The sequence below is a fragment of the Budorcas taxicolor genome, chromosome 1 (genome assembly GCF_023091745.1).
Source record: "Budorcas taxicolor isolate Tak-1 chromosome 1, Takin1.1, whole genome shotgun sequence".
In the NCBI taxonomy this organism is placed as follows: domain Eukaryota; kingdom Metazoa; phylum Chordata; class Mammalia; order Artiodactyla; family Bovidae; genus Budorcas; species Budorcas taxicolor.
This window is the reverse complement of record NC_068910.1, coordinates 27,946,119-27,959,025: the sequence shown is the minus strand read 5'-3', so window position 1 is coordinate 27,959,025 and position 12,907 is coordinate 27,946,119. Positions and strand designations below refer to the sequence as shown.

At 40.4% G+C, this 12,907-nt stretch overlaps 1 protein-coding gene across 1 annotated transcript in view; it reads left to right on the top strand.

Annotated features, from left to right (window-relative positions):
• EOGT (EGF domain specific O-linked N-acetylglucosamine transferase) overlaps positions 1-12,907 on the top strand; it is a 37,728-nt gene that overhangs the window by 8,983 nt on the left and 15,838 nt on the right. Inside the window, exons 6-9 of the mRNA XM_052646696.1 lie at positions 352-446; positions 789-893; positions 4,413-4,519; positions 8,077-8,180. Coding sequence (XP_052502656.1) covers positions 352-446; positions 789-893; positions 4,413-4,519; positions 8,077-8,180 — 411 coding nt within the window. The remainder of the gene's footprint in view (positions 1-351; positions 447-788; positions 894-4,412; positions 4,520-8,076; positions 8,181-12,907) is intronic.

Sequence of the window (12,907 nt, the reverse complement as noted above, 5' to 3'; positions counted from 1 at the left end):
TTGGCTCATCTTTGAAAATGCTTTTTCACACAGCTGTGAGGGTAGTGAGGGTTCTGAGTGCCCTTTTTTTTTCTCATCAAGATAAACTGAACCATAAACCATACAACTCTGGGCTCTTAAAAGTTTGAAAATTAAAGAAATAGAACATTTTGGAGTTCTTTGTAGTAACCTAAAAGTGTGCAAGTTGGCAAAAGTATGCTTGGGCAATGCCTCCCAGGGAGGAAAATTCTTAAACAGAAGTGTCATTGGGAAGTATTCATCACAGTGTGTGGATGTCTAGCAAGTCTGGGTGTGTCCTTGCAGTGTTAATGCTCACAGTTATCTTTTTGTTGTTTCTCCACCTTATTTCAGAATGACTCAAGTCTGGTGTGTTCCCGTTACCTTCAGTACTGCAGAGCCACCAATATCTACCTTGATTTAAGAAACATCAAGAGAAACCATGACAGGTACTTCAGTAGTGGATGTTAAAATCTAAGGAAAATCTTGAAATATTTGCAGGTCCAGGATTATGCCTTGGATTTGCTTCCTAATAATATGGTTAGGAGGTTCGAGAATGGGAGAGGGAGATGAATGACCCACACCTGTCATAATGAGTTGATCATTATGAAGCTATGTGATGGCTACATTAGATATGATTTTGCTACTTTGTAGAAATTTGAAATGTTCTATTGTAAGAGTTAACTTCTAATGAGAAACTGATTTTGGAAATTGGTAGACCACTTTAATTATAACCTGTGTGCCTGAGTCATGAAAAAAAATTCCAAATTCAATTTTTTGTTATCCACTAGATTCAAGGAAGATTTTGTCCAGAGTGGGGAAATTGGAGGACACTGTAAACTTGATATTCGTTCATTGATGTCTCAAGGTCAGCGCAAAAGCCCTTTGCAGTCTTGGTAAGATTTTTTTTGGGGGGTAGGGGCGGAGAATATGTTTCTGAAGTATTTGTCTTTATTTTTGATGCTTACGAATTTTGGTAGGGACTCTAAATGGAAAATGTGACTCCATTTGTGGATAATTTGGCCTGAGCTTCTGGGGAGTGATGGCTCCAGAGTGAATCATCAGTTGTATTTGACTTAAGTATGTGTTCATAAAATATTAGGAAGTGATACTGTTTACTGTTTGCTAACAAAAAAGTTCAAAAATGAATTTTTTTAGCTCCTCATAATTGCTACATGTGTTTTGGAGAATACATTTAAAAAAAATACAGACTTATTAAAGCAGATACCAAGCATATAGAGAAATGTACAGTTTGGATTTTGAAAAAGTAAGCCCACTTGAGTAACTCTTACCTGGTTTACAGTTAGACCATCATCTACCCAGGCTGTCTCCCAAATGCAAACCCCATCTTCCTTTCCAAAGATAAACACTACCCTGATTTTAAGCACCTGTCATAAGCTTTTTGAACTTTAGATAGATTGAAGAACACGTTTTGATTTAAAAATTTTTGAATATTAAACTAGGTCTCTCAAGACATTTACTATCTCTGGAAATTAGAGAGTTGGGGGATTTTAAAAGCTTTATATTTTAAGATAACTTTAGAGTCATAGACATTTAAGAATAATTCAAAAGTAGCATAAGAAGTTTAAAAATAGTGCAAGCAATTTCCATTGTACCCTTACCCCAGCTTCCCCTAATGATAACATCTAAAATAAGCATAGTACAGTAATCCAAAGCAGGAAATTGACATTGGTACAATGATATTTTTTAATTTTTCTAAATTTTAAAATTTACTTTAATTGGAGGCTAATTACTTTACAATATTGTAGTGGTTTTGCCATACATTGACATGAATCAGCCATGGGTGTACATGTGTTCCCCATCCTGAATCCCCCTCCCAACTCCCTCCCCCTCCCATCCCTCGGGGTCGTCCCAGTGCGCCAGCCCTGAGCACCCTGTCTCATGCATCGAACCTGGACTGGCGATCTGTTTCACATATGATAATATACATGTTTCAATGCCATTCTCTCAAATCCTCCCACCCTTGTCTTCTCCCACAGAGTCCAAAACTCTGTTCTTTATCTCTGCATCTCTTTTGCTGTCTCACATAAAGGGTCATTGTTACCATCTTTCTAAATTCCACATATATGCATTAATATACTGTATTGGTGTTTTTCTTTCTGACTTACTTCACTCTGTACAATAGGCTCCAGTTTCACCCACCTCATTAGAACTGATTCAAATGCATCCTTTTTAATAGCTGAGTAATACTGCATTGTGTATATGTGGTACAATGTAATTAAATAAACACATTTGAATATTATCAGTACTTCATGCATTCTTTATTTTTTTGGATGTAGAGCTCAGTAAAATTTATATCATATGTTTAGGTAAATGTAACCACTATCACAGTCACTAAAGAAACTGTTCCCATCATCCTAGAAACTGTCGTGCTTCCCTTTATAGTCATACAGGACACTCATAATGTTCATTTTCTTTCTTTTTGGTGAGATATAGTTGATATACGATATTATAGAAGTTTCCAGTATATAATATAGGGATTCACAGTTTTTAAAGGTTATACTCAATACTTAGTTATTATAAAATATTGGCTATATTCCCTGGGTTGTACAGTAATATTTCCTCATAACCATTCTGACAGATGCGATTTTGATTTGCATTTCCTGGATGATTAGTGATGTTGATCATGTTTTCATTAGTGATGTTGATCATCTTTTCATGTTGGCTATTGGTGTGTTGTCTTTAGAAGAAATTTCTATTCAGGTCTTCTGCCCATTTTTTAATTGAGTTGTTTGGTTTTTTGATGTTGAGTTGTATGAACTGTTGATATATTTAAGATGTTAATCTCTTATCAGTCATATCATTTGTAAATATGTTCTCCCATTCTTTAGGTTGTCTTACCATGTCATTGAGGGTTTCCTTTGCTGTGCAGTAGCATTGAAGTTTACTTAGGTCCTATTTATTTATTTTGGCTTTTATTTCCTTTGCTTTAAAAAGAGATCCAAAAAAAATATTAAGATTTATCTCAAAGAGTGTTCTTTTTTTTTTTTTGAGTGTTCGTTTTTGATGTCAAACGTTCATGCTAAGCAAACTGTTGAGGAAAACTGTCTTTCACAGATTTATGTGGCATGTTAGAGTTTGCAGTGCAAGATCTTAACTTCACATAAGAGACTTTTGGAGTAAGCGTTCGTATTTTCTAGTGGGCGTTTCTATTCCTAGTACACTTCGATATCTGAGATCCAAAATCAAATATTAGATATTTGTTTCCTAGTATCTTTTGATATCATGATAGTTCCCTAGGGTATATTTATGTTAATTATTTATTGCTGTATCATAAATTACTCAAACATTTAGCAGCTTAAAACAGTGAAATTTTTTATCACACAAAGTTTCTGACAGCCAGGATTTGGGGGCAGCTTAGCTGTGGGTTCAGGCACAGCTGGGCCTGTAGAATCTGTTTCCTGAACTCACTCATGTAACTGTTATCTTTAGATTTTCTTCTCTGGTTGTTGGCTAGAGGTGTCATTTCTTTACCATATGGACTTCTCCCTGAGACTGCCAACAGCCTGGCAGCCAACTTCCCCGAGATCATATTGTCTGAGAGAGAACATGTGTAAGCATGGCCCAAAACAGAGGCCTTAGTCTTTATATTTACACCCTAATGGTCACACCGAAAGTGACTACCATCACTTCTGCCATATTCTGTTCATTACAAGTGAATCACTAAGTCCAGCTCACCCTCCAGGGCAGGGAAGTCATCTCCTCCTCTGGAAGGAAGAAGTATTGAAGAATTTGTGGACATATTTTTGAAACCACTGGAATAAATATTTTAGCATTATGTGTGTTTTAAAAGGATCTCTTTGATACTTGTCTTAAGTCACATATAGTCTCAAAGATAAAAAGTTTACAAATGATCTGTAGGTTAACTTGTGATTGTCTTCTTTTGTATGGAATAAAATTGTGTACCAAGTGGCTTCAGAAGTGGTTTTCCTAGAAACAGAGTTTTCTTTCTTCTGGGAAATGTAGTTGTCTGCAGTTTTTCCCAAGGTACTTGATAAGTCTTGGTATGCCGTCTTTCTCAGAATCCAAAAAGTTTCTCTGGGTCAGTGTTCCTTCTGAGCCTTGCCAGACTGCAAGAAACCTTTCTGAATCTTTCCACATTACTGGTAGATTTTTTTGTTTTTCCAGCTCTCTGTGGAAATTTCTTCTTTGTCAGAAATGTTCCCAGTTGCTCTTGCACATTAGGCTGAAATTTAAAATCATTTGTGTTTCTTGTCTGAACATTAAAATTGATTTCAAGCTGCATAAGTATTAGTAAGTTTGAGAAGTTTCACATGTGTTTATGAGTATTTTCTGGAAATAAAACTCACCTAATGAACAGATCCTGAATTACAGTATTGCAACAAGAGATACAGGAGGAGCCCTTTAAAGCGTCTCCTGATTCTTAATTCCAGGTTTGCGGAGCTACAGAGCTACACTGAGCTCAAGTTCAGACCTGTAGAAGATGCTCAGTGTGACATTGTTATTGAAAAACCAACCTACTTCATGAAACTAGATGCAGGTGAGAAGTTAATTTGTCTGTTTTATTTATTGGTTAATGTGGCTTTGTTCCTTTTTACTGATATATGTGTTCCTGTAACTTTGGGAAGCATTTCATGGCAAATACATGGGAAACAGTGGAAACAGTTACAGATTTTATTTTCTTGGGCTCCAAAATCACTGCAGATGGTGACTGCAGCCACAAAATTAAAAAACCACTTGCTCCTTGGAAGACAAGCTATGACAAACCTATACAGTGTTTTAAAAAGCAGAGACATCATTTTGCTGACAAAGGTCCATATAGTGAAAGCTATGGTTTTTCAGTAATCATGTACAGATGTGAGAGTTGGGCCATAAAGAAGGCTGAGTGCCGAGGAATTGATGCTTTCGAATTGCAGTAGCTGGAGAAGACTCTTGAGAGTCCCTTGGACAGCAAGGAAATCAAATCAGTCAATCCTAAGGGAAATCAACCCTGAATATTCACTGGAAGGACTGATGCTGAAGTTGAAGCTCCAATACTTTGGCCACCTGATGGTGAAGAACTGACTCATTGGAAAAGACCCTGAGGCTGGGAAAGATTGAGGGCAAGAGAAGAAGGAGACAACAGAGGATGAGGTGGTTGGATGGCATCACCAACTCAATGGACATGAGTTTGAGCAACTCCAGGAGATAATGAAGAATGAGGAAGCCTGGCGTGCTGCAGTCTATGGGGTCTTAAAGTATCACACATGGCTTAGTGACTGAACAACAGTAGCAAGGTGACATTGAACAGTAGATTTACTTTTTGCTTTCTTCTCTTGAAAAAGTGAACTAATTTGAACTTCCCACTGTTTTATGTTCTGGCGTGCTAAAGAAACTTTCATATCATTGTCAAATAACTCAGTGAAAATCGAAAGATGAGTGGAGAATGCCTGGGTACCCCTTTTGCAACTAAATTTACCCCATGTGGTTTCTCTAATCCCTTGATTTAGCTGGTGCTTCAGTAGAACTTTTTAAAAATTAAGAGCCCTGTATGCAGTGTAGGTGGGAAAGGAAGGCCTGTGGCCTCTTCAGGCGGACTTTGGGATACTGTCTCCATGACTGAAGCTAACTTGAAATTCTTTTGGAAGTTAGCCCTGGCATATATTCTTGAAAAAAAAAAAAAAGTTAAAATTATTGTCCTATTTACAGTTAAAGCTTCCAATTCTCCACATGCAAGCACAGCTTTTGCTTTGTGAACCTGCTGCCCTGGAGAGAAGAAACACAAATTGTACCTATTATCCTTCTCGTTACAAGAAATGGAGATTTCTGTGCCACACCACATCCAAATTCATGAGAGGCTGGGCTTACGATGAAATATAGAGAGCCCCCTGTCACGAATATTTCAGAATTCCTCTAATTTATTGATCATATTTTTAATGTGCTCCACTTCCTGAAGTCGTAATTCTTACATGACAAAATCTGAGGTTCAGAAATCAGACAGGTTTAGGTTTTAGAAATGCAAGCAGGTAAAAAAAATGCTGTGTTCAAGGTCCCAGCACATTTTTAAAATATGCAGATTAAAATGGAGCGAAGAAAACACTGATTTGTCTGAGGAAGGGTTGAACATGTGCAAATGGTTGAATTTATGTAGCTACTTATGCAATAAAGAATATAAAGTTGGAATAATAGGCGAGGGTAGATCTGCATCCTTTCTTTCCTGTGTTTATAACTCTGCCTTTTTCTTCCAACTTAACACTATCAGCCCATGTTCCTTCTCATATTAACTTTTGTTTTTAAACAGTTGAACAAATCTCATAAACATACATCAAACAGTTTTCACTTTTTTAAAAGAAAATAACTTCTATTATTTTATTTATTTATTTTTGACTGTGCTGGCTCTGTTGCTGCACGGGCTTTCTCTAGTTGTGGCAAGTGGGGACTACTGTTTAGTGGCTGTGCCCGGGCTTCTCACCGGTGGTGATTTCTCTTGTTGCGGAGCACAGACTCTAGGGTAGTGCGGTGGGGAGAGGGGACGAGGAGGAGGGGTGAAATGCTTTAGGGGTTCTGGCTTATGGTCTCTAGAGCCCAGGCTTAGTCGCTCCGCGGCGTGTGGGATCTTCCCAGATCAGGGATCCAACCCATGACTCCTGCATTGGCAGGTAGATTCTTCTACCAGTGAGCCACCAGGGACGCCCCCATATTAACTGTTACCTTGAGAAAATGAGCATTCCACAGAATAATACTCAAGTGGGGCCTGTTTCTTGAGGACAGAGCCTACGTTTTTTCCCTCTTTTATAAATCCTCCTGGTACCAATTGCTGTTTTATACATTTGGTCTCCCTCAGTAAGTGCTATGAAGTTGCTGAACGATTCATGAGAAGCTAATGCGGGCTGTGTGCTAATCTGGGAAAAGGAGATGGCTTGTCATAAGACATCATTTTCCTTGTTTATTTGAAAATGTGCTCTTTGGCAGGATTTTTCTGGGTGAAAATAAAAAAGTCCTTCCAAACATTCACCTAAGATACGGGTCTAAAAAGGGAGTAATTTTTTTTTTCTTTGCCTTTTCCTTTGTTGAGATATAATTGACATCCAGCACTGTTTATGTTGAAGGCGTACACTGTAATGACCTGACTTTTATAAATGGAGTCCTTTTTCCTCTTAGTTTCTGACACACAGTGTTATTATTTGCTAGGAATGAAGTCAGAATACTTTATGATTTCTGCTTTTGTAAGTCACTGTTTATCTTTTAACTGACCTTTCCTTTAAGGTGTCAGTTCTTGGAATTTCACCCCATTTAGATTTATACATTTATTTCTCGTGAATGCCAGAATTAGGAACTTACAAAGAGCAGCGCCACCCTCCCCTTTCCTCTTTGACCCAGCACACTCCAGCTGGTTGAAGTTTTCCCTTGTGCCAGGCACTGGGGTGTCTTCTTTAGGTATGTTACCTAAAAGCTGGCATCTAAGTATATTGACTTCCTATTTCCAGTAGAGAAGCTGAAGCTTTGGAATTTACAGATTTACCTGAGAATGTTGCTCATAATTTCAACCTCTTTTTCTGAGTCCAGAGTTCTTACACTTTTAATTAGGACATGAGATTTCAGCTCTTTAAATGATAACTGGTTACTGTTTTCCCAAGAAGCAATATTATAAGTAGTGATTAAAAGGAGAAAAAGAGACAGGAATGAAAAAATACCAAAATGTTAATAGTTGCCATCGTTGCCAGTACCATCATGAGCAGGTATCGATTGATTTTTAAAAATAAAAGATCATAAAAATAGTGATTAGTCTTAATGGCTCTATAGTTCTCATGTTGAGTTAAAGAAGCTTCTGTTACTTTTTCTGGGAACTTAGTGGTCATTTATTTCTTAGTGTGTAAGGAAAAGGCATTCCTAATTTTCACATGATCGATTAGAAAATGAATGTTTGAGCATAATCAATCTGTCAACTGAGGACAACTTGTGTATGATCATTTTATGTTTAGAAAATTGTTAATTTTCCACTGATTCATTTCAGCTAAAAGTCTACCATACTGTAAATGGATGGGGTAGAATAAAAATTGTGTAATCATTTCTTTTGGGGTTAATGGACATTAATTTCTTTTTTTCTTTCAATCCTAGGTGTTAACATGTATCACCACTTCTGTGATTTCATCAATCTTTACATTACCCAGCACGTTAACAATTCCTTTAGCACAGACGTGTACGTTGTGATGTGGGACACGGTAAGAACTGGCTTTCTGCTTTAGTGCTGTCTTTACCTTGCTCAGTACTGGTTTGACTCTCATCTTATGTAATAGAATTTGCTAAAATGCATGCACTTACATTTACACATGTACACATACATATTCATGCATGTGCAGATGGTGTGAATGCATCTGTGTGGATGAATTTATGTGTAGGTATACACATGGCTGGGCTTCCTTGGTGGCTCAGTGATAAAGAATCCGCCCGATAATGCAGGAGATGTGGGTTTGATCCCTGGGTCAGGAAGATCCCCTGGAGGAGGGAATGATAGCCCACTCCAGTATTCTTGCCTGGAGAATCCCATGGACAGAGGATCCTGGCGGGCTACAGTCCATGGGGTCGCGAAAGAATCAGACATGACTGAGTGACTGAACTACAACCTCGATACATATGGGAAGATGCACATGTTTTTGAAATTTAGAATGAGGCTGTAGAAGCTTGCTTTCCATGCTTTGAGGAGGTAGAGCTCAGGGTGCCTCTGAGACAAGCATAATAGATCATCATTTGTTACACTGTGGGAGAGCCTGCCTCTGTTCACAGTCTGGCCTCTGGTGATCGCCATCCGTTTCCACTGTGGTCCCTGGGTTGGGAGAGCCTGCCTCTGCTCACAGTCTGGCTTCGGTGATCGGCATCCGTTTCCACTGTGGTCCCTGGGTGGGGAGAGCCTGCCTCTGCTCACAGTCTGGCTTCGGTGATCGCCATCCATTTCCACTGTGGTCCCTGGGTGGGGAGAGCCTGCCTCTGCTCACAGTCTGGCTTCAGTGATCGCCATCCATTTCCACTGTGATCCCTGGGTGGGGAGAGCCTGCCCCTGCTCACAGTCTGGCCTCTGGTGATTGCCATCCATTTTGCTTCACTGCGCCTTCCCAGTTGCTTCCTGCTTCGTGCCAGGTTGCGCCGCATGTATCTGAATGTTAGGCCTACATGTAGCTACACGTGTTGAATTACAGCTGCTATGGGCTTATTTGTTTTTAGTGCATCTTTTTCCCTCTTCTCTTTCTTTGCCTGCCTTTCACTTGTTTTTTTCCTATAGCTGGCCCTTCCACTGGCCAAGGTCATCCCAATGTTGCCCTGGTACTCTCACCTCTAGAATGGGAGAATTACAGTATCTACCTCAGTGTCGTTTTGAGGATAAAGGATATCATGTGCAAACAGTCTCAGCGCCTGATCCACAGCACATGTGCTCTGAATGGTAACCATGACAGTGGGCTGGAGAACACATGGTATATAGTGTGCATGCTAGAGGCTGCCCAACCTGGGAAGTGGGAGCACCCACCGAGAAGTCACCTCAGGTTCACCCAGACATTCCAATGCTCAGGACGCTCACAGGCCCCCCTCTTACCCCAAGTCTATTGAGAAGGATGGTTCAGGGGAAATACAGCTTGCTGGCAGGGCAGCATTAGGCACTGCTTCTCAGGACTCCTCGCAGAGAGATGTGATTCCTCCTGGGACAGGTACAGGTCCCCCAGGGCCAGGATCTTATGAAACAACTGCATTGGCCACACCACCAGGATCCCGAGAGGCAAGCCAGTTACAGGAGTCCTTGAGCTCACTTCCCTCCACACTCAGTGTACCCATCAGGTGTCTTTTAGAATCACAAGCCATGGCCCCTAGCACACGGTGGAGGCGTGCTGTCCAATTCCAGAGGGCAGAGCTGCACCGTGAACTGAGGTCAGGTTGTCTTGCAGAAGGGAAACTGTTTTGCTAACACTTTCTTTGCTGATGAGGGGCTGGTAGCAGAGCTGTGACAAGAGGTTTCATCATCATAGCTCCCTAGCCCTATAGTTTGATTTCAAGCCTGATGAGAACTGTTTCTAACATTTTCAGCAACTTAATGCTCACTTTTTGCTTTCCTTCTTTGCATGTGTTTTCACTTCCCTTTTGTGTTTCAGTTTTGCTGCCACTACGGTTCTATTTCTTAGAAATGTTTTTCTGAGTAAAGGGATCTGCTGTCCCTTTCTTTCCTCTTTTTGTATATGATTGTGGTTTCTAGGTCCCATGCACAGGCTCCCTGTAGCTCTGAATGATTAACTCAGGGTTGTTGTGGTTTTTTTATTTTTCATTTGCATCTGATGTTCTCATAATGCTCACAAGTGTCGGTGGGCCAGGGTTTTTATTTGTTTATTTTATAGATGAGGAAGCTGAGGTGTTAGTATTTATAAGACAACACAGTCGGTGAAGGGTGGAGTCAAGGTTCCCATCTAAGCAGTTGTCCCCAGACCTGTGCCTTGCAACTATAGTGCTTCCTCGTCTCCCTGTACTTCCCTGAAGATCTTGTTAAGTTGACGGAAAGTTTTCCAGAAGCTTCCTTGTATCTCATTGCATGCTTTTCCGTGTCTTCCTCTAGTGGAGTAAACTAAACTGAGCCAGCGTCTATAGCCTCTCCCCTTCTCTAAGCCTGCTGGGGTGGAGTGAATAAGGTGCGTGGCCACCATGGGGCTCCCCAGTTACTCAGTTAATGGGACACATGGTGTTAGTGCAGCCTGACCTCGATTGCCCTGTACTTTTAGTCGAGCAAGTTGGCCGCCCTGATGTGACCTCCCTCCTCTGCTCCTCTCTGTGCATCCATTTAGAACCTGCATTCTTGGTCAGAGAGGCCTTTGCTCGTGGCTCAGTCAGGGTCTCAGGACAGGCAAGTACCAGGTTGTGTCAAAATTGAGACCCCCTGGAAGCCTGTAGGGAGGATGTGGATGGGTGAGGTGTCCTGTGGCTGCCACCTGGTTCTCTTGCTGGGAAGGCCTTGAGGGAAGCAGCTCTGCCACCCTTGGCTGACATGAGTTGAACCCCCTGTGGTGGATGGTGTTGCCCTGGAACCAGTCTTTGTGGCCCTGGACGAGCCGTGTGCCCCAAGGAGGAGTTGGGAGCTGGCGGTGCTGCACTTCAGGTCAGTTTATAGACTCTCCTCACAAGGAAGCATCTGGGGCCACCCCTCTCACCTGCACAGAGCTCGGCAGTGTAACTGCTGACCTGGAGCCACGCGCCCGGGGACACTCCTGCAGACACATTTCTGGGCATGGCAGGATTGCTCTTACAAAGGAGCACCAGGGAGCTTTCTGCAGGCTTTCCGCCTTTCCTTGTGCTGAGAAGTGTACTATAGCTTTATTATTACTATTTTTAATTATACAACTAAGACCAAGTTATAATGAGTTCGGTCAACCCAGAAGTATATAAAGTTTTTATTTCTTTTTAAAGTCTCCTGTATCTCTTCAAATTCCATTTCCTTTGAAGGTTAATTGCGGTTAGCATATGTGAGAATACATTGCAAGACTTTATTTTAATAAATGTAAACACATCTTTATACAACACTTACACAAGGACTTACATAAGGATGTGTATATATACATAATGTGAAATCGCTCAGTCGTGTCTGACTCTTTTCGACCCCATGGACTATAGCCCACCAGGCACTCTGTCCATGGGATTCTCCAGGCAAGAATACTGAAGTGGGTTGCCATGCCCTCCTCCAGGGGAGATCTTCCCAACCCAGGGATTGAACCTGGATCTCCTGCATTGCGGGTGGATTCTTAACTGCCTGAGCCACCAGGAATGCCTTAGTTCATGTATTTCCCTCTGCCCCTACTGTGGTCACATTTAATTTGTTTCCAGTTCTTTGCTCTTTACAGAAATTCTGTCCTGAACATCTTTTTCATATACATGTATCTTTACACAGTCATCCTAGAATTTCTGAAGGGCAGATTCCTATAAGGGGAATTTCTAAGTCATAGATTGTCTTATGTTTGAGATATACACAGGAGGAAATTTTATGTCATCTTAAGACTGTACAAATATTCTTCAACATAAGACTGGAAAAGTCCCTCCTTCCTCTGTGGCAAATCATTTGAATTTGAGGGATGTGGAAAAAGAAGCTTCTCGAGGTGGTTATTACTGAATAACACATGCCATCTCGGAAAAGGGACCAGTCAGGATCACTGTATTTTATTATCAAATTTTCCTTATTTCATCTTATTTCATCACAAGTATTTTAGCTCAGGAAACTGCCTAGAATCACTTCTTTAATTACCCTTTATGTATTATTGAACCAAAACAGGAACATGTAATTTTTGATGGTGTTGAGAAGGGCCTTTATTAGAACAGCACCAGAGACCCATTGAAGGAAAGAATTTTTATTTTTTATCATCACATCTAACAGTTCTCAATACCTTTGAAATGACTCTAATATGTGCAGCATAAAATTTTCAAAATCTGATAAAAAGAATGCTGGAAAGATAAAAAGACATGGACATAATGAACATCATGTGTAACCAGCTGGAGACCTTGAATGTAACCCTACAGTATGTATTTCTTATTTCTTTTGGCTGAGTTTTTCCATCTAAATTCTACCATTTTGATATAAATTGACCTACTTCCTTCAGCTGATGGAGTAGTAATTAATGTCTACTTTTCAAAAATTAAATGGATTTGGTAAGTGTCCAGAAAGAACTAGTTCTGCCATATACACGTATGGAGGTTACATGTATGGAGTCTGGAACCAATGAGGCTGGATTTAATCCCAGCTCTGTAATCCCAGCAGCTCTACAGTTGAGGCGGGTTACTTTAACTTTGTCTCAGTTTCCTCATCTGTAAAACAGGGATAATGGTATTCCCTCACTCATGAAGTTAGTGCAGTGGTTTAATGTGTTAATAACATCAAGTTCTTAAAACAGTGCCTGGGATGTAGGAAGTATGCAAGATACTCTTGTCATTA